Here is a 19789-nt window from a genome sequence, read left to right on the forward strand (position 1 = left end):
CTCTGACACCAGTTGTTTGTCTGTGTCAGCCCTCCTGGAGGACATTTGTGTTAGTGTGAGATTCAGTGACAGCTCCTAATTTGCAATCCACTGACATTGACCTTGACTTCTGAGAAGTAAATGCCAAAAAAGGAGCGGTCTAAGGACTGATCCCTGAGGGACTTCACTTGTGACTAGCCTCTTTGTGGCGATTAACTCCCCAATTCTAACTTCCTGGGTCCTGTCTGTGAGGCAGTTGGCTATCCACTGGTTGACATACGGGTTTGTACCTAAACTCTTGAGTTTGTCGACAATGCCAGAGTGGGGTATTATGTCAAATACCTTGGCCAGGTCAAGGTAGGCAGTGTGAACAATTTTGCCCTCATCCATTGCTTTGGTGCCCTTCTCAAAGAAGTCCACCAGGTTGAGTAGGCATGATCTGCCCTTAACAAAACCAAACTGGGTTGGGTCCAGTGTCTGGAGGTTTATTATATCTCTATTGATCATCTCCATGATAATTCTTTCCATAGCTTTACATATAAGACTAGTGAGACTTATGGGTCTGTAGTTTCCAGGGTCTGTAGATGGCCCACCTTTGTGCAGAGGGATGACTGTTTCCTTTCTCCATTCATGAGGCACTAAGCTTGTTTGGAGGCTAAAGTTAAATAACAATTCCTGAGTCCCCGATAGGTCATGTTTCATGCTATTTAGAACACATCCTCAGAAATTGTCTGAGCCCATTGACACAGTGTTCTTGGTCTAAGAGAGAGCATTAAGGACCTGTTGCCTAGTGATAGTAGGGGGAGTTGTACTTGATGATATTTCCTGAGGGAAGGTTAATGGGGAGAGAGGGGTAAAGCTGCGGCTGAGTTTATCAGCTGGGAGGTTTGCTGTGTCTTCTGGCTCAGTATAGGTGACTCCATTTACAAGGATCTCTGCACACAATTATGTATTACCTTTGAGGTTGCGGACATATCTAAAGAAGGCTTTTTGGTTATTCTTGGCCTGGTAGGCTAAGCTTACCTCATATATGGCTTTGGTAGACTTTGACATCTGAGTTGTTTGTTTAGTTTGATGGGAGTGCTTTTATCCTGCTGGGTGCTGCACCTCCTAATTTTTGCCAAGATTTTCTTCCTTCTGTTACACAACCTAATGATTTTGTGATTTCACCAGGGGGTGGATGCAGCTGCCTCTATGCAGCTATTAACATGCTTGTACAGGGTTTCTGTAAACAGTTCTGCATAGGCAGCAGTGTTCTCAGGATTTATGAGTGCTTGAATATTTTTTAGGTTTTCACTTAATAGCAGAAGGTTAGCCTTAGAAGAGTTCCTGAATATTCCATGTTTAGCTGGAGGTCCAGGTTTTATTTTTACTTCAAAGGAGACCATTTTGTGGTCTAACCTTACCAGGGAAGGCATTACAGTATTGGGTGGAAACAATATCTTACCTCTACAAAAAGAAAATGTCCGCCATAGGAGTAACACCCAGTTACTAAAGCAGTCCACCCAGATAAAAGCTCTTCCCTTTATGCAAAAGTCAATTTCCCAATGTCCAAAAGACAGATGATGTCAACTTTTCATGCCAGATGTTTGATCCATTGAATAATTGTTAAATGACAAACTGTCCAGAGCATACCATTCACATTACAAAATGAGCTAGATCAGTCAACCAGGATGAGTATGAGAGAACTACATCTATTTTAGTTCTGTTTGTATTAGGAAAAAGACAGAGACCTAATCTTACCAGTAACAGGCCCTTATCCTGTCTGTTGCAGCCCTGTTTAACAATGTTACATGAATTCTGATTCTCTACCATGGGATCAAGGTTATCCTCAATGTTGCACTCACTTAAATCCATAAAATCGATAAACAAGGTGGAAAAAGTAAAAGCAAACCTCCTTGCTCATACTATCACCTAGTGAGGTTGATCTCGCAACTACTTGTGAAGAAGGAGATACAATATTCAACACAGCATCAACTATTGAAATCATGGCCTCCCTCAACTGTATTATCTCAGTGATGGGACCAGGAGACCAGGAAAGCAACAAAGCCATTTGGTCAATAACTGAAGGTGGGAGCAACAGATAAAGCAGTAGCTAAAGGAGGGGGTGGCAAGATGTTCTGGTGCCTCAACGGGTTGCAATGGTGAATCAGTAAATGTCTTAGGCCAGTCATCCCATCTCTGCAGACCACCACAGAACTGACACCTGTTTTTGTAGTCTCTTGTGACATGCAGTTTTCCCCACATGACAGTGGTTTATTTAATGGACATGGATGGATATATTAAGATCAGTGAGAGAAATAGACTGCAGAAGGTCAATAAAACCCAAAAAGTAAGAAGTCTGATAAAACAAATGAATGCAATAATTAGGACAGTCCGTAGAGATCCATGGGATATAACAGAAGTAAATAGGATATATTACTGTGCTGCAGAAGGACTGTATACTGAAAGGCATAATAATGTGGCGAGACTGTTGCACTGGGGATTGTGCAAACATTATGGTACTGAAGTGGCTGAAAAACACTGAAAACATGAGCCCCAAAGCATCACAGAAAAGTTTATATTACATGGGATCACCCATTACCAACAGTTCAAAAGATAGATGCTAGAAAAACAGATATAGTGGTCCAAGAAAAGAAGACAAAAGTAGCATTGATCATTGAAATCGCCACAACTAGTGACTACTGTGTCTTGCGTACAGAGAGACACAAAGTCATAAAATACCAGTATCTGCAGGTAGAAATGAGAGCAATGTGGAGGAAAGATACACAGACAGTTCCAATAGTAGTAGGAACAATGGATCTTATAAAAAATAAACTACAATCATATTTAGATATGTTACCAATCCATGTAACCCCGTACAAATTGTAGAAGGAGTCATTACTGGGCACATTGCTGGTGCTGCGGAGTACTTTTAGCTGACATCAAAGATTAAAAAAATACTAATTTCATCAGCTTTAATCATACTTTGACTTAGGAATGGAGTCCATTCCTGTCATGGTATTAGAAACCCAAAAGATTTGGAGAAATTAAAAAAAAAGACAGTGGTTTACCAGGTGATCAAGACTGTCGCAAAAATAGCAACACAGGGTGACTGAAGGACATTATTGCCCATGCTTGAAATGTTTGTGTGTATGTATATTTATGTTCCAAGCTTCTTTTACCAATGTGTATCACAGCACACTTACTGGTATCGAAATCAGTTGCACTCATGAAAGTCTAATTTAACATGTTGATCATTTGCATCTGTAAGATCCACTGGTCACTTACATAATTAAGCAGAATGCAACTTCAGTGTCATCAGCACGTTTCAACCACTATACTGCTGGCATGAATGAAGCTGTAGCTATGAAAAGAAAATGCCCCAATACTGACGCCTGTGGGACACCATGGATTTCATGCATGGATAAGAAGTATGGTTTAGAAGTCAATGTTTAATTCACTGTGTGATATACAGATTGATATTGTAGCTGATACCTTGGTTGACAATAACATTGCATTTGATTCTGTCAGAGGCCATCTATAAGTCTGAATAACTGGCATCCACCAGTAGACTATTTTGCATGGTGTCTAAAACATTTACATTGAATTGGCTTAGGCTAAATATGCAAGATACTCCAACAATAAAGCCTTGTTGGCTAACGTCAGCAATTTCAATAAGGTTCTCTGGAAGTAGTTTTCCCAGAACATTTTCAAATGCCTCACCCATAACACTTGGTAGTCCAATGGATCTTAGTTGGCTACTTAATTTCTATCCCATTTTTATGTATAGATACCATTATTGCAGGTTTCCAACTCTGCAAACAAACCTGTTTTCAGCATGTTTTGAAATGATACAGTACAAACTAGAGCCAAAGTTGATTTCAGTTTACTGGTGAGCATAAACTGGATGCTACCTGGGCCTGCAGCAAATCTAGGGAGATAGATGGACAGACAGCACTGCCTAACTTCATTTTTTTCTATGACAGTATAACTGTTGTTTCTACAAGATAATCCAGACATATATCTCAAGAAATTAAACAGTATTTTCAGAAATTATGAAATGAGCTGTCCATTTCAATGAAAGCTATTTATCTTTTCAAGTTCAGTGTATATGCCTTGACTCACCTACTGTCAGCCATTTAATAACTCCAGACTCAAGTCATGAGCTTTATTCAATGAAATTATTTGGATAGGGTCGTATGGCAACAAACCTACAAGAAAGTTCTTGGTTGACTACAGTTAGAATTCCAAAAATAACTCCTCACCTGTTCTCATATTACACTTCCACTCATTCCAGTCCTCATGGTGTAAAAAGTAATTGTACATTTCCCGACTGCCATCACAGCTACCCAGAACAGCATCTTGTAAAACAATTTTTTCAAGGGGTTTCATGTATCTAGAGAAATGGACAGAAAGTCATTAGTCTTTTACTTGGTGTGTGTAGGATTAGTAATGGATCTGATAACTGCAGTTTCATACATGCATACCTTTCTTCATGGTCTCTGAGTTCCTGGATAAAAGAAAAGAAAATATCCAATATTATAAGTGGCAATGTATTGCAGGTGCGAGTATAAATGATAGTCTTTGGTGTACTTTAAATTTAAAGTTCTCTAACTCAACCTAATAGTCAATAATTATTACCTGAGCTGAAACAGTCATTGTCAGGAAACATGCTTCAATACATGCAATGTACATTTACTAAATGTAATTGCTGTTGTGGTAAGATTATATAACTCTTAAGCGAGTCTGGTAAATCAACGGCAGTTGTAACTCAGCACTATTGGTTAGCATTTTGACACCTGCTGTTAAAACCAGATGGCATTCACCTCCCAAGTTCTTTTCTGTCTCTATGACAACACGGTCTCATTATACTATTGTATTTGCAGAGCAAGAAACCTACTACAGAAAGGTGGAACTAGAAATTAAATGCTCACTGTTTGTTTTAAAAACACCACAAGATGCTATATGAAAGCAGTGATAATTCTTACTGTGACACCCCAGCACTGGTCCAGTAATCAAAGAGCCTCAGTCCTCACCACTGACAACAGTGGGGGATGTACAGACTGGGAGGATGACAAGTACACACACAGTAAAGTGCAATTTTCCTTAACAACACACAGAAATAACAGTCAGTCTAGGGCTGGTTTCACCCTCTTTCTCCAGATCCCCAATAAGACTCCCCACTGGCACAGCCATAGAGTTGAGATCTCAGCTGAGTGGCCAAGCTATGACCTTCAGCACCATCTCTGGCCAACCAGTGCTCCGTGTCACTGCCCAAGTAGCTGACACACACTTTGAAATTTGATTTATACACAAATACACACACCTGTGAAAGGCTGTCACAGGTTTACTATCTATGCCCCCTTCTGCCCAGACTATAAGGTAGTTTTGACTACCACCAGCCACTCCTTGTCAGCTACTTTAAGGCCCTTAACAAAGGGTGTCCAATCTTACAGTGTAATGTTACTATTAATCCAAATGGTACTTTGACCAACAGCAAGGCTATTAGGAGTGGCACACAGTGTCACCAAATAAATATGCAAGTACTCTCAGACCTTAAATATGTCTCATAAATATCAGCCACAATGGAAGGTTTCCATATATTTAATAATAAATAATAAAAGAACTAGAAAATACACACAAATCACAGTTACGTCAGAGTTCAAATCACAAGAAATATTTAAAACAACATTGCAGGACAGTCTCAAATAAATAAAGAAAAACATCTAAATTAAGCTCAGCTATCTTCCTGGCTATATGTAAAAGAAATTACTGTACTCCAGTTAACTTACTTACAGAGCAAGGCAAGTGTGATGAATGGGTTTTCTAGCTGATGTTGTCAGGTCAAAAACAAATACAGAATATTATGTCTCTTTTAGAGAGTTCTTAAACTAATATTTTAAATATTACTGCTGCTGCGGTGGTACGGCGGTAGCATTGTTACCTCACAGCAAGAGGTTCTCCCGTTCGATTCTCAGCATGGCTTGGGAGTGCCTTCTGTGTGGAGTCTGCATGTTGGGTAGCGTTTGAAAGACATGCGTCCGTAAATGAGCATGCCTTAGTTGAAGGTTGGGTGTCGAGCAGGCACCTCGGCGTTTTGTAAAAAAAATCTACTGCCAATCATTAGCAGACCAGAGTTCCGCTGTGCCGACCCCTTACCGGGAAAAAGCCGAAAGACAAACAAACAACTGCTGGGTTAGCTTGCAGAATGACATCACTTCTTGTCATTTGACTTTAGTTCCCAAGCTAACCCCCCATTGCTAGAAACTGTGAGCATTTAGCATCTCCCTGTGAAAATATGCAGCCCTTAGATCTTTTCAGCTACTGGAAGACATAAAACAACAAAACACTTAAAGACAATGCAGAATGTTTTAGACATCCTGTCTCCTTGCTGCATTGAAATCATCTTTTATGGCACAGTTATAAAATAATTTAATTTCAACTACTTTTCTAAAATTTTGCAAGTTAACCTTTTATGTTCCAGTTTCCACAGTTAATGTATATACATTTACAGTTACAATAGTGCATATACATTTCTATTGTTTTCCAGTAGGCTACACTGCGGATATATCTGTAAGCTCAGTACTTTACAAACCCTTTCAACACACACTTCTGTACAAGCAGTTTGATATACAGACAACATACAGTGCTGATACATTTGTAGCACACACATATAAATCATGTTGATATTCACAAATGACATATGATTATTTATAGAATTCCAGATAACTGAGCTGGCAGTGTCTCCTTTTGTTACACTTCTATATAAATCATATTAATTTTCACAAATGACATATAATTGTTTATAAAATTCCAGCTAGCTGGGCTGGTAGTATTTCCCTTTGTCACAACTATGATAAGTGATCATTCTTTTGTCAGTGACTTGGGAGTGTTTAGTGGTTATTCATATGAAGATTCTTGACATAATTTGGACCATAATCCTAAGGTAATTACTTGTGAACAGCTGTGTCTGTTTCACCTACAATATTGTCTGCAGAACTCACTTGTTGTCATTCCTTAAACAGTATTTATCCAGTCATTTTAAACTTCTAAAGCATTACTGTTACCCACAAGATGTGAGAGGTTAAGGACAGCAGATTTTTGTCACAATGACTTGATGAGTGTTCTAGGAGAACTTTAAACAGATCATAATTTGAAAAAGGGACACACTGCAACATGTACGTGTAAAAGCTAAAAATATAAGATATGTGACAAGAAAACATGAGCAGAATCAAATATTAGTGATAAACTCTTTAGATGAAAACTGCAGGTACATCCAGGTGCACCAAGAAGTGCACCATAAGTCATTGTAAAGCAGCTGTACACAAATATTTCTAACTGGGTTAAAATACATGACACATAGCCTTTACTTTAACCTTCTGCTGTGCATTCTGGAGTCTGCATTACATGCTATGTTATATACTTGCTGCAGGAAGGAAATGTTTGTACTTGTGACTTATGTTACTTTATTGTTAGAAAGCAACACCATAATTGCATAGGACATTATTCAGAAAAGCACACTGTATTCAGAGCATGAATAAAAATAAACTGCACTCATAGCAACATAACACCTAGATATTACAAGTTGTTTCATGTGATCAGCTAAGGTTTGGTACACTTGTATAAGCTTTCAAACAGTGTGAAAAGCTCTCCATAATGAAAATAAAAGCTAAATTAAAACTGAAGTTTATGTACTGCTTCAATGAACTCAGAAATGATAATAATCTAGGAAGTTTAGGGAACACTAAAATAATACAGGGCATAAATAACATGTCCTATGCAGACCACCTCAAGGCTGTACCCTTGTATTCTGTCTCCTACAGGCTGTTGAGGGGAGACTCTATATCTGGCATACAAAGTATTGTTAGACCCCATTCTGATGGACCTCCTGCATATCTGCAAAATAGACAGCACCAGAATTACAAGTTCTAAAGACTTAAAACTTGATTGTGATATAAATAGGACCTGCTGAGAGATAAATATATATCTCAGAGACTAACCTGGCTCTGGAACAAGCTCCCCATATGCGTGAGGCAGAGTTCCTCCCTAACCCAATTCAAGTGTAACTTGAACAATTAGATAGGGAGCAGGAAATTCATCCCTGGTTTGGCATCTATGCCCCTAATGGACACAGGCAGCCTGTAAATGGTTCACATCCCAGCCCCTACTTGTAAATGTTTCTCCTCCCAAGCCCCTGCTTACACTTATCAAGGGTACCAGAACTTGTCAGAAATTTTGGATGCATGGCTGGGCTTAAAAAAGGTCCTTGTTGTCAAAACTATAAATGTAAAATGAAGCTATTGTGTACAGGATAACTTCAAAAAGTATACACAGGTTGGCAAACTGCTCTAAGGTCCAAATAGAATGATACTTTATTACACAAAGGTAAGTAGGACATTCCACTGTGTGGAGACAATTATTCACTGGTGGCACTGGGAGTCCACAGATAAAAGCTCACAACAATGAGACAATGTCATACAGATATCAGGGAGTATAGTGCAGTTATAAATTTAACATTCTAGAAGGAAAAAATAATGTAGCTTAGCTACATAAAGATAATAATCATCATCCTTAACATACAGAATGCATCAATAAAGACAGATACAAAATAGTACTGCAAAGATATGAATGTTTCATAGGCTCATTGTTCATAACTGAGCACTAGGCTAACTGCCGTTATGGGCTGTTTTGAGCCTTGCCAATTATCCGATTAGTTAAAATTATCCATATCTATTTTAGCAGTCTATATTTGTATATTACTCATATACAGTGATTAGTGCTGGGTAAGGCAGTGTTTATTTCTAGGGGAAACCACTGAGTATTTATACATGCCATATTGCAGGAAGAGCATTTAGGTGCATCCTCTGCTCATACGTAGTACAGGGGGCAGTCCTGGGGTGAATTTCCTCCTTCTCATTCATAGTTTGAGGTTACATTTGAATAAGGACAGGGATGAACTTTGTTTTACATGGAGGGGAAGTCCATTTAAGAATAGTTGTAACCTCTGAGAAATGTATCTGTTTCTCCAAATTGCTCTGTTTAAGTTACAGAAGTTCATGTCTCACAAACAAGCATTTCTGATACAATTTGGCTTGTAAACATGCAGTAGGTCCATCAGTATTGAGTCAGATGATGCATTATAATCCTGGCACAGGTCTCCTCTCAGTGGTCTGTAGGATACTGCATGCAGTAACAGTGCTTTAAGGTTGTCCATGTATAACTTCTTTTTTAGGAATTGTACTGTCTTTGTGAGGAAACTTTGTGGTCATTCCAGTCGTTGCATATGCCTGGCCAGATACATGACAAAGGGGGCATTTTACTTAATGATTGGCCTGATTAGTGCAGAGTAAAGGGGACAATAACACCCTTGGACCTGAAGATTATCACTTCACTTATAAGTTCTGCAGTGTTGAAGGAAATTTAACTACAGTGGATACATTAGTTGAATGTTAGGGTATTGTCCACACATGCTCCTAAATCTCAAACTACAGGGTCAAGTTTTTCAAGCATATTGTCAATGTGGTAATTTCCTGTGGTGGTGGGTTTCCTTGAGGATATAACAATGGACTTTTTGACATGTAGTTTTAGTCCATGACTCCAGCACCGGTTATTTGTTTGGGACAAGCCTTCCTGCAGTATGGCTGAGTCATTTGAGGATTCAGTGACTGCTCCTAACTTGCAAACATTATCATTCAGAGACCTTTGGTGTTTGCCTTTACATCACAGAAGTAGATGCCAAACAGGAGAGGTCACAGTACTGAGCTCTGTGAAACTTTAATGATGACTGATCTTTTTCTGAAGGTAGTCTCACCTACCTTGATCTTTTGAGTCCTATCAGTGAATCAGTTGGCAATCCAGTGGATAATGTAGGATCTTATTCCCAATTGGGTAAACTTCTTCACTATGTCCAAGTGAAATATTGTATAAAAAGCTTTGGACAGATATGGGTAGTCAGTATGCACCCTCTTGCCTTTGTCAATTTCATGGTTGATCTTCTTGAAGAATTCTATTAAGATGAACAAGCAAGACCAGCCTTTAAAGAACCTAAACTGGGTAGGTCCACTATTTGCAGTTTCTCTGTGTCCTTATTTATTAATTCCATGAGTCTTTCCATGACCTTACAAATGAGGCTGATCAGACTAATGGGTTGGTAATTACCTGGGTCAGCAGATGGCCTTTCTTTGTGCAGAAGTATGACTGTTGTTATCCTCAATTCACTTGGTACAAAGCCTGTGTTTGGCTGTGGTTGCACAGCATTGTTAGGAATGAAGATAAATCATGCTTCTTGTATTTAAAGATATATCCTGAAATATTACCAGTGCCCACTGATGCAATAACCCTGGCCTTTGTCAGCACATTCAGGAACTGTTCCTGAGTAAAGGCAGGGGGAGGGTAATTTTCTGGAATACGTTGTGAGATTTGCTCATCTCAATGTACTCTGTGGTTATGAATAACATTTTCATAAACAGCAGCAGAACTAATGTGTATAAACACAGACACTCTCCTAATAATGGGCAGGGGAATGTAACAAATCCAAATGAAATGCAGACAAGTATAGGAACAGCATACGATAGACATACGGGATAATACATACACTTGAAACAGAAAGGTTGCTGAACATGTGTTGAGTGATAAAGCTTCTACAGTATTTCAAAAAATATTTATCTGGAATGACCTATATAACATGGTTGGTGCATCATATGCAATATAATTACATTACAGTGAGACAAAAATATAAGAGACGGCAGTAATGTACAGGACATAGATCAGTTAAAAAGGAATGGCTTGTATAAATGGGTGAAGATTACAAATAAGGACCAAGGAGTTACAAAGTGAAAAAAAAAAGGCTAGAGGAAAGAAAAACAAATCCTGCAACTTACTTGATGTAAGGAGAGAGACAGCACAGAGCAGTAGGAAAGGAGGAAAGGAGGAGCACGGATGGATAAGAAAGGAAGGGTACAATATAACTGAGATAAAATATTGAAAGAGACAGAGAAAACAAGTGAGCAATTATAATAAGTGAAAATGTATAAAGGTTTCCTCATTCTTTTCACAGAGGGAAGACCCCCCCCTGACTATGACCCAAATGAGCTGAGTTCATACAGCTTGTTTGTCAGTGATAGAACCAAGTAGGGGAAGTCGAGAGTGAGTGTCTCACTTAAGTTTGACAATCCTGGGGGTAGAGGGGGTGGTTTCCAGTTGGCTTATTTCTCCATTGCAAGTGGGATCTTGCAACAAACCAGCAGCTGAGTTCTTGAGGAAGTGAGTCTACTGATCATAAGCCAGTGATAGTAGCTGTTGTTGGCAGCCAGATGGGAGCTTACATACTCTGAGGGGCACGTAGGATATCCTTGTAGTGACTGAGGTGCTATTGCCAGCCAGCAAGGACATGGTTAGGGCTATACCACAGATGGGAGGATGAAGGCACAAATCACATAGGTGACTTCCTGGATGACAAACCTTCTGTCTGGCTCTTTCCCTCAATAGGTAACACGAGATGGGGAGCAAATGGGTTAATGACAGGGGAGACTTGAAGGCTAACAGGTGTAGAGGGAAAAGACTATTATAAGGAAAAAAAAGAAATAACTTAATAGATCTGAAGACAGAACTTATATAATTGCTAATCTGTCATGTGACCCCACAGTGACAGTAACAGAGTAATACGTAAGAGATTATTTTTTTTTAAATAAAAGTTCATCAGATGATGCTGTACCTGATGCTGTAGGTAAGGTTATTGTTTAGCTTTGCTACTGTCGCTGGAGGAATTAATACACCTACTGATTACAGAGATAACACAGACTATGGGAAACTGGAAGACATAAATGAGAATGTGCAGGCTGCAAAATAGGCCCCAAAAATGTCTTTGGGAATCATACTGCATCAAAGATATAACACTGATCTGTTTATAGAAAGGTTGCTTAGAGAAATATAAAATGCTTCTTTGGTCATACCATTTTAAAATGTATCTCATAGGAAAGACAACAGTGCAAAGATTACATGGTTACCATTTGTATGCCATTATCTACATAGTTGCCCTGGAAGTGCTTTAACGTGTCTCAGTATCATCTTTATGCTTCATGGGCCCAGAGATTCTTTTGACTCAGTAAAACAATAAATGCCACATTTTAATGTTTCAAACCCTGGTACTACCATATTTTGTGATATACTTGACCACACCACATGAACAGTGCAGACAAAAAGTATTTTGTAGTAACAGGCTGATAAGATGTAGGCAGCAGGTACTGGAAGTGAAATAAATGGATGATAACCTGCCATATGTATGTAAGTGCTGTGCTCCCCATCTGCAGCTTGCGGAGAATAACTTAATACTAAACCTTATCAAAAGTGAAGTTACGTACACTAAAATAAAATATCAGGGACACGCATGCATGAACCCATGCATGCATTACGCTGCACTGGTTGAAGACAACTAATGGCCTATGCATTCTGACCAGCTGTTGGCAGGAAACACCCTGCAATTTGCTCTTCTACCTTTTCAAACCTGCTTGACTGAAAGCCTCATGAAAGTTTTAGCTGTTTTGTTATTAAAATACCATTCTGATAGTTCATTCCAACTGTCCATTGCACTCTTTGTGAAGTAACACTTCCTCATATGCAGACCAAAGTTAGTCCTACCTGGATGTGACCTGTGCTTCTTTTGCCCTTTGTTATCTTTGTATCTTGTTTTTTTTCCTAAGCAATTCTCTGTAATGGCATTGTGTATCCATAAGATTCCACCTAACAACTGTTGGCTCAAGAGTCAGGTCCTTCCTCAAATGTCAATATCATCAGGCCTTTGGTCATTCTAGTTACCCTCTCACATACCTTCTCTATGAGCTGAATGTCTCTCTCCCTATAATGCTACTAGAAATGGAGAAAGTAAGTTCTCCATATATTGGTTCACCAGTATTTTACAAACTTAGTTATCTCTGTCACTAGACTCATATCCTTTTTCTATAAAATTCAATCCAGCATTCTGTTTTCATTTACTGCTACTGTTTTACTCTGGTTTTTCAGCCATTCTGTGAAATTACAGCTAAGTCTTTTGCCTGTTTTACAGCACAGAGTTAGATCTTGCACACCAAACTCTTTCTTTTTGTTATTTTATTTATGTATTTGTTTGACATTTGTTAACCGGATTGGTCCAACTGAACTAGAAGCCCATTTTCAGCACACACCCGAGGAGAAAATCTCCAGAAAATTACATACTAAAATTGATAGAACACAGAGTAGATAAATGTAATTTGAGTTATACAATATAGTAAAAAATAAAATGTACAACATGGAATATGCACAAAAAGTTAAGCAAAATACAGTTACAGTAAACAAAATAAAATGGCATCAGTTTAACAGAAATCTGCCAAAATAAAAATTTACACAATATGTAATTTACAAATGAGGCATGGAATGTATAAGTATGTTGGAGTCAACATACTATAAGACTGTTAGTGCCTTCAAAAACAGAAAAAATACATAGCTTTTGGTTGTAGTGGACAGTAAGAAGTTACACTACTATGTCAGTATAACAACTTAAAACTGAGAGAAAGGCAGATTTATAAGAAAAGTCAGCATAAAAAAGTATTAGAGAGGAAAAGAAATGAGTTAAAGGAAGAGAGAAAAGGTGGGAGAAAAGAGAGGGTTCATGTAGGCTCTTGGCAAGAACAGGTCCATGAACTTAAAATAAAGAGTTTTAGTAGCTTTTTAAATTGATTTGTACTTGGGATGTTTCTAATAGAGTTAGGAAGTTTGTTCCAGGCTAAAGACACATTGTAATTGTAATGTAGTTTGCTGATATTTTTGTAGGGTTTATGTATGTCAGGGAGTGTTTGTTCAGAGCTTCGGAGAGATTTAGTGGGGGTGTAAAGGAAACAAGGGAAGAGAGGGATGGGCATGCAGTAGGTTTATATAACACAGAGTGAGCAATATTTAGCTGTAAGATAAGAAGTTGATAGTGGAATTCAGACCACTGAATTTTTTAATGCAATGCAATGGTTTGACTTATAAAGTGGTTTGTTACAAATCTGGTGATTTTATTATAGGCTTGTTTGAGTTGGGAGAATAATGTAGACTGTAAGTTTGTGAGGATGGAAGCAGTATAGAGAAGGCATGGCAGGAGGAAAGCCCTAGCTAGAGAAAATTTGGCACCAGGTTTAAGAAATTGTTTGTTCCAGTACAGTAATCCCAGTTTTTGATTTATCGTTTTGATATACTGATGAATACGATGATCAAATTTTAGTTGGTCATCAATTATGATGCCCAGGAGTTTAGTATATGGATTAACTTTGGTAACTGCATTATTTAGTGAAAAGATGGAAAAGGTGGGTTTGTAGTGTGAGAGTGATCTTGGTAAGAAGAATAAGACTTTAGTTTTTTTAGGATTTAGGATAAGCTGGTTTTCATTAAGCCATTTTTCAACAGTGATAAATGTGTTTTGTGTAAGTGAATGGAGATGTGACGTTGTCAGAGGTAGCGATGAGGGTTGAGTCATCTGCGTATTGGGTAAAAGTTAAGTGGCTACAGGCAGAGTGGAGGTGGTTGGTAAAGATTTTGAACAGAATGGGACCAATAGAACCATGGGGACCCCTGTTTTTACAGGCAAGAAGGGGAAAATAGGAAAAAAGTCATCAGACTGATTGTAGTCTATTAGTAATGTAGGTGGAAAACCACTGCAAACTAGAAGAAGAGAGGTTAAGAACAGTTAGTTTTGTTAGTAGTTTAGAAAAAGACACTGTATGAAATGCTTTGGTCAAGAAAGAGATGACACTGGTTGATTATTATCTCTAGTCTCAGCAACTATATAAGTAAAAGATAAGAGGACAGTAGCAGTACTAAGGTTTGTCTGAAAGCCATGTTGTGTAGGGGTTAGGAGTTTTTCATGTATTAGGTATTTAAGCAGTTGAGGGTGGATGCACTTTTCAAGAATTTTAGAAAGTGGTGATAGCATGGCTATCGGTCTAAAGTTAGATGTGTCTGTGGAGCTGCCGTCTTTGTATAGTGGTATAGTGCAGAAAGATTTACAGATATTTGGAACTGTGCCTTCCTGAATAGATCTATTTATTTGTATATAAATAGGGAAGGCTATGGATTTAGAAGCAATCTTGAGAAAGAGTGGGGTAGTTTATCAGCAGATGGGGAGCAGGGTTCAAGTTTAAGAAGAAGAGATTTGATACAGGAGGTGGGGACAGGTTTAAGAAAGAAAGGGTTTTTATTACTATAAGAAGGAGAAGTGAAACAATTTTGGGAAGTGGAGTTATGGTCTGAGTGAGTTAGTTTGTCGATAGTATATGTGAAATAGTTATTGAGCAAAGTAGCAGTCTCTATTGGTGAGTTATTAGGGAAGGGATTTGGGGTTCTGGGATCAAAATCAGAGAAAGTAAAGATCCCAAGCTACTCAGGGTAAGTGCCATTACAGTTAAAGAAAGAAAACCAGAGAGAGCAAATAGAATAAGTGATGTAGAAAAGGGAGATCTAGAGAGCGACCGAGAATAGTCAAGGTAATAAAACAATAAAATAAAATCAAAGGAAAAGTTAAGCACTAAAAGTTAAGCTTAAAGTTATTAGATGTAAGGAGAATAGCCAGAAGGAAGGACAAAATATAAGTCTCAGACCAAGCCAATAAAAATTTGAAAAAGAGTGGGAAGGGGAAGCACCCGAGATAAGTGTGTGAGCTACAGCCTAAAACTAGCACTTAAAAGTAAAAAACTATGCTTATACTAGAGTTGTGTAGTTGAGGACGTACATTACAATGTCAAAGACAAGTTTAAGTCATTAGGCACAAGTCCAATTGTCCCGTAGCAACTGCCATTATGTTTCAGTCTGGTTATAATGGAATGTTAAGTTGCCAAGTGTTTTAAGAAGAAAGAGAGAGAAATAGTAATTCCAATTGTAAGGTAGCTGTTAAAAATAAAAGAGAAAAATAATTACATCAAAGATTATAATATAATAAGCCAACAGGAAGAGAGGAGAAAGGTAGAAGTTCAAGAGAGGTCTAGAGTGACTGACAAAAGGAATGGAAGAGGCAGTCTTCTTTCTTCTTCTTCTTTCAGCTTTTCCCAGTTAGGGGTTGCCACAGTGGATCACCTGTCCGCTCATGATTGGCAATGGAGTTTTACGGTGTCGAGTTGCCGGCCCAGTGCCCAGCCTTCAACAGAAGGCACACACATGCACACACACACACACACACACATGCCTAGGGCAAATTTGAAGTATCCAATCCACCTACAGCATGTCTTTGGGATGTGGGAGGAAACCAGAGCACCCGGAGGAAACCCACATGACCACAGGAAGGACATGCAGAATCTACACAGAAGGCACCCCAGCCGAGGATCGAACCAGAGAACCTCTTGCTGTGAGGCGGCAACGTTAACCGCTCCACTACTGTGGCCACAACATAAAATAGTTAGGAGAGGTAATTGAAATCAAAACAGCTAACAAGGGTAATGAGAAAAAGATCGAGCAAAACAGGCTTTAAAACCAGGGCAAGGAAACAAAAGAGGACAACAGCTAGGACAGGAGAAAAGACAGAACAAGAAGAAATAAGGGAGTCAAATAAAAGTGTAATACACTACAAGCTAACAAAAAAAAATGAAAGGAAAAAATAGAATGAGAAATACTAATAAAGAAAGATTAGGACAGGCAAGGCAATATTCTGCCATACAGTGACCAGTACAGAAGACAAACACGGGAGATCAACACAAAACAAATCACCAAAAAGCAGATATAAACAGTAAATATGCACCCATGCAGTTATAACAAAACAATACAATGTATATATAAACAGTAAAATGGTACAGATGCAGTTGTACAACTTAAACAATTCAGTACATATACTCATTCACTATCACAGCTAAATATGACTAACACTATCTCAAAAGATATATTAACAAAAAGAGTTAAAGAAAGCTATGTAAACATCAAAAGACTGGCAAGGTAATTTGCAGTTAACGATATAACAACTTATCATTACAACAGCATAGAACACATTACATAGGTTCATAGGTTTATAGGTTCATACTAGGCTATCTGCCCTAGGGCATTTATAAGCCTAGCCAGAGTTGTGTGGCTTTCACCACCCCTTAGGTTGAAGAATACTATACCCATTAGTTTGCCGCGACTCTGTCCAGCAGTGACACAGAGATGATCCCCGGGGTAAACCTACGATCTCCCATCCACTGGTCAAGATTCCTCTTGAACAGAGCCAGCGAGGTGCTCTGTCTCACATGGACCGGGATTCTGTTCCACAGCATAGGGAGTCTCTGTGTGATGAATCTGTCCCTCCAGCACGTCCTATTTATATCCGTGTTGAGGTTTAAGTCTCTTGCTCTTGTGGCTCTGGTGGATTTGGATTTTTTGAGGTGGACCATGTCCATTAATTCCGGGTTGGACATGGCCTTGTATGTCAGGCACAGATCACCTCTGAGCAGATGGTATCCGACTGAATAGAGCTGGAGTTTCTTCAGTCGGGCAGCATATGGCATATTTTTGAGCCCCTTTATCTTTTTGGTGATGAACTTTTGGGGTCTTTCCAATTGCTGCAGGTGTCGGGTAAGATACATTCCGAATGGGGCATTGTACTCAATCATTGGTCTGATAAGTGAAGAGTACAGGGGAACAATGGCCTCCCTTGATCTGGATGTGAATCCCTTCATAATCAGGTGGGCAATGTAGAAGGTCCTCCTAACCACTTTGGCAATGTGAGTGTCAAAAGAAAGGTTACTGTCAACTAGGGTCCCCAGGTCCCTGATAACCTCTTCTGTGCTTAATGGATTGCCACCTATGTGGTAACTTGGGGTTACCTTGTTTTTACCAAAGGGTATGACTATACATTTTTGGCGTTTAGCTTAAGGCCATGGCTCTGGCACCAGTTATCTGTTTCTATGAGACCTCTCTGAAGGATATCTGTGTCTGATGGATTTTCAACTATGGCGCCCAGTTTGCAGTTATCTGCAAACTTTGTCAGCCACAATCCTCCTATGTTTGCCTGCACTTCTGAAAAGTAGATGCCGAACAAGAGGGGGCCCAGGACTGAGCCCTGTGGGACACCGCTTGTGACCGGCTTGGAGTCTGACATGGCACCAGCAACTCTAACCCTGTGGGTTCTGTCCTTGAGCCAGTTTGCAACCCATCTTGTGACATATGGGTTTACATTTAAGCTGGTGAGCTTTTCTATGATACCCGAGTGGGGTATTGTGTCGAACGCTTTTGCAAGGTCAAGGTAGGCTGTGGGAACTGCCTTACCCTCATCAATGGCCTTGGTGACTGTTTCAAAAAAGTCGACCAAGTTCAAGAGGCATGATCTGCCCTTGACAAAGCCGAATTGGGTAGGATCCAATGTCTGTAGGTCCCCTATGTCTTTATTTATGAGTTCCATTATGATCCTCTCCATAGCTTTGCAGACCAGGCTTGTAAAGCTTATGGGGTGGTAATTACCAGGGTCCATAGAAGCACTGCCTTTGTGGAGTGGGACCACAGTTGCCGTACGTTTTGGGTATGTATCCTGTGGTAAGGCTAAGATTAAACAGCAGCCTTATGTGTGGGTTTAGTTCCTCATTGAGTTCGTGTAGCACACAGCCGGGGACACCATCCGGTCCCATTGATGCTGTGTTTTTAGCTCTCACCTGGGCATTTGAGATGATTGGGAGGCTACACTCTGCTGGGATAGATATTTCTCTTTTTGGGGGGGGGGGGAGAAATTTGCATTGAACCTGTCTGCCAGTATGTTTGCAATGTCTGTGGGTTCAGTGATTTTTGTATCATTTTGGACTAATTCTGAGCATATCTGGGAGTTTCCACCCAGATTTCTAACATAGCTAAAGAAGGCCTTATGATTGTCTTTTGAGTCCTTGGTGATTTTTCTCTCAAAGTTGGCCTTGGATGATTTTATGAGTGATCGTAGTTTTTTACTAGTATTGATCAGAGATGTCTTCCCTTTTAGGGATTTTGCTCTTTCTTGTAGTAGCTTTCTCCTCTTGTTGTAAAGTTTGTTTAAGGCTGGGGTCCACCAGATCAGGCGCTTGCCTTTGTTGGAAAGGGTCTTGATTTTATTTGGGACTGCTTGATCCATGCAATCCTGGAGGTGCTCGTAGAAAGCATTTGTAAGGGATTCAGCAGCGTGGGTTGTGGTTTCCAATGGCTCAGGGGCCTTGAAGGATACCACACCAGTCTTAAGAAGTGTGAAGTTGGCTTTTGAGAAGTTCTTCACTGTGTTCTTTTTTGTTGGGGGTGGGGGCGAGATGTGGATCTCCAGTGAGATTAGTTTATGGTCTGATCTCACCAATGAGGGATATACTTCCGGTGTGGAGCATTTTGTCCCCATGTTTGTAATGATCAGGTCTAGTATATTTTCACCTCTTGTGGGAATGGTGACAAGTTGTTCCATAGCATTTGAGTTTATGACCTCCAGGAACCTTTGGGCTAGGGTATTGGGGCTTGAGTAATGTTCCCCAGTCTATGTTTGGGTAGTTGAAGTCACCCAATATGATGGTGTTTGGAGAGACATTTATACTCTCCAGTGTCTTCAGGAAGGCTGTGTGGGGTTCCTGAGTTTGAGAGGGTGGCCTGTAACATGCTACAAACTGTAGAGCAGTTTTGCCTATGGTTAATTGCACCTGAATGGTCTCTGATGCTTCGTGAGTTGCCACCAGCCTGGAGGTGTGGGCATCCTTGATGAATATGGATACACCCCCTCCTTTTGTGGTACGGTCCGGGTTTTGGGGCGGAACGCATGATATGAGGTAAAACCTGATAGTGCCAGGGTGCTCTCAGGAGCCTTGAACCAGGTTTCAGTCACAGCACAGGCATCGATGTTCTCCATACTGAGGATGGCTTC

General features: G+C 39.6%; 1 protein-coding gene across 1 annotated transcript in view; it reads right to left on the reverse strand.

The window, feature by feature from the left end:
* LOC122814313 (zinc-binding protein A33-like) overlaps positions 1-19789 on the reverse strand; it is a 112306-nt gene that overhangs the window by 85571 nt on the left and 6946 nt on the right. Inside the window, exons 3-4 of the mRNA XM_044086900.1 lie at positions 4449-4471; positions 4227-4357 (exon numbers count right to left, since the gene is read on the reverse strand). Of these exons, the coding sequence (XP_043942835.1) occupies positions 4227-4357; positions 4449-4471 (154 nt within the window). The remainder of the gene's footprint in view (positions 1-4226; positions 4358-4448; positions 4472-19789) is intronic.

Source organism: Protopterus annectens, chromosome 10.part0 (genome assembly GCF_019279795.1).
Source record: "Protopterus annectens isolate FY-2018-M chromosome 10.part0, PAN1.0, whole genome shotgun sequence".
Lineage (NCBI taxonomy): Eukaryota > Metazoa > Chordata > Ceratodontiformes > Protopteridae > Protopterus > Protopterus annectens.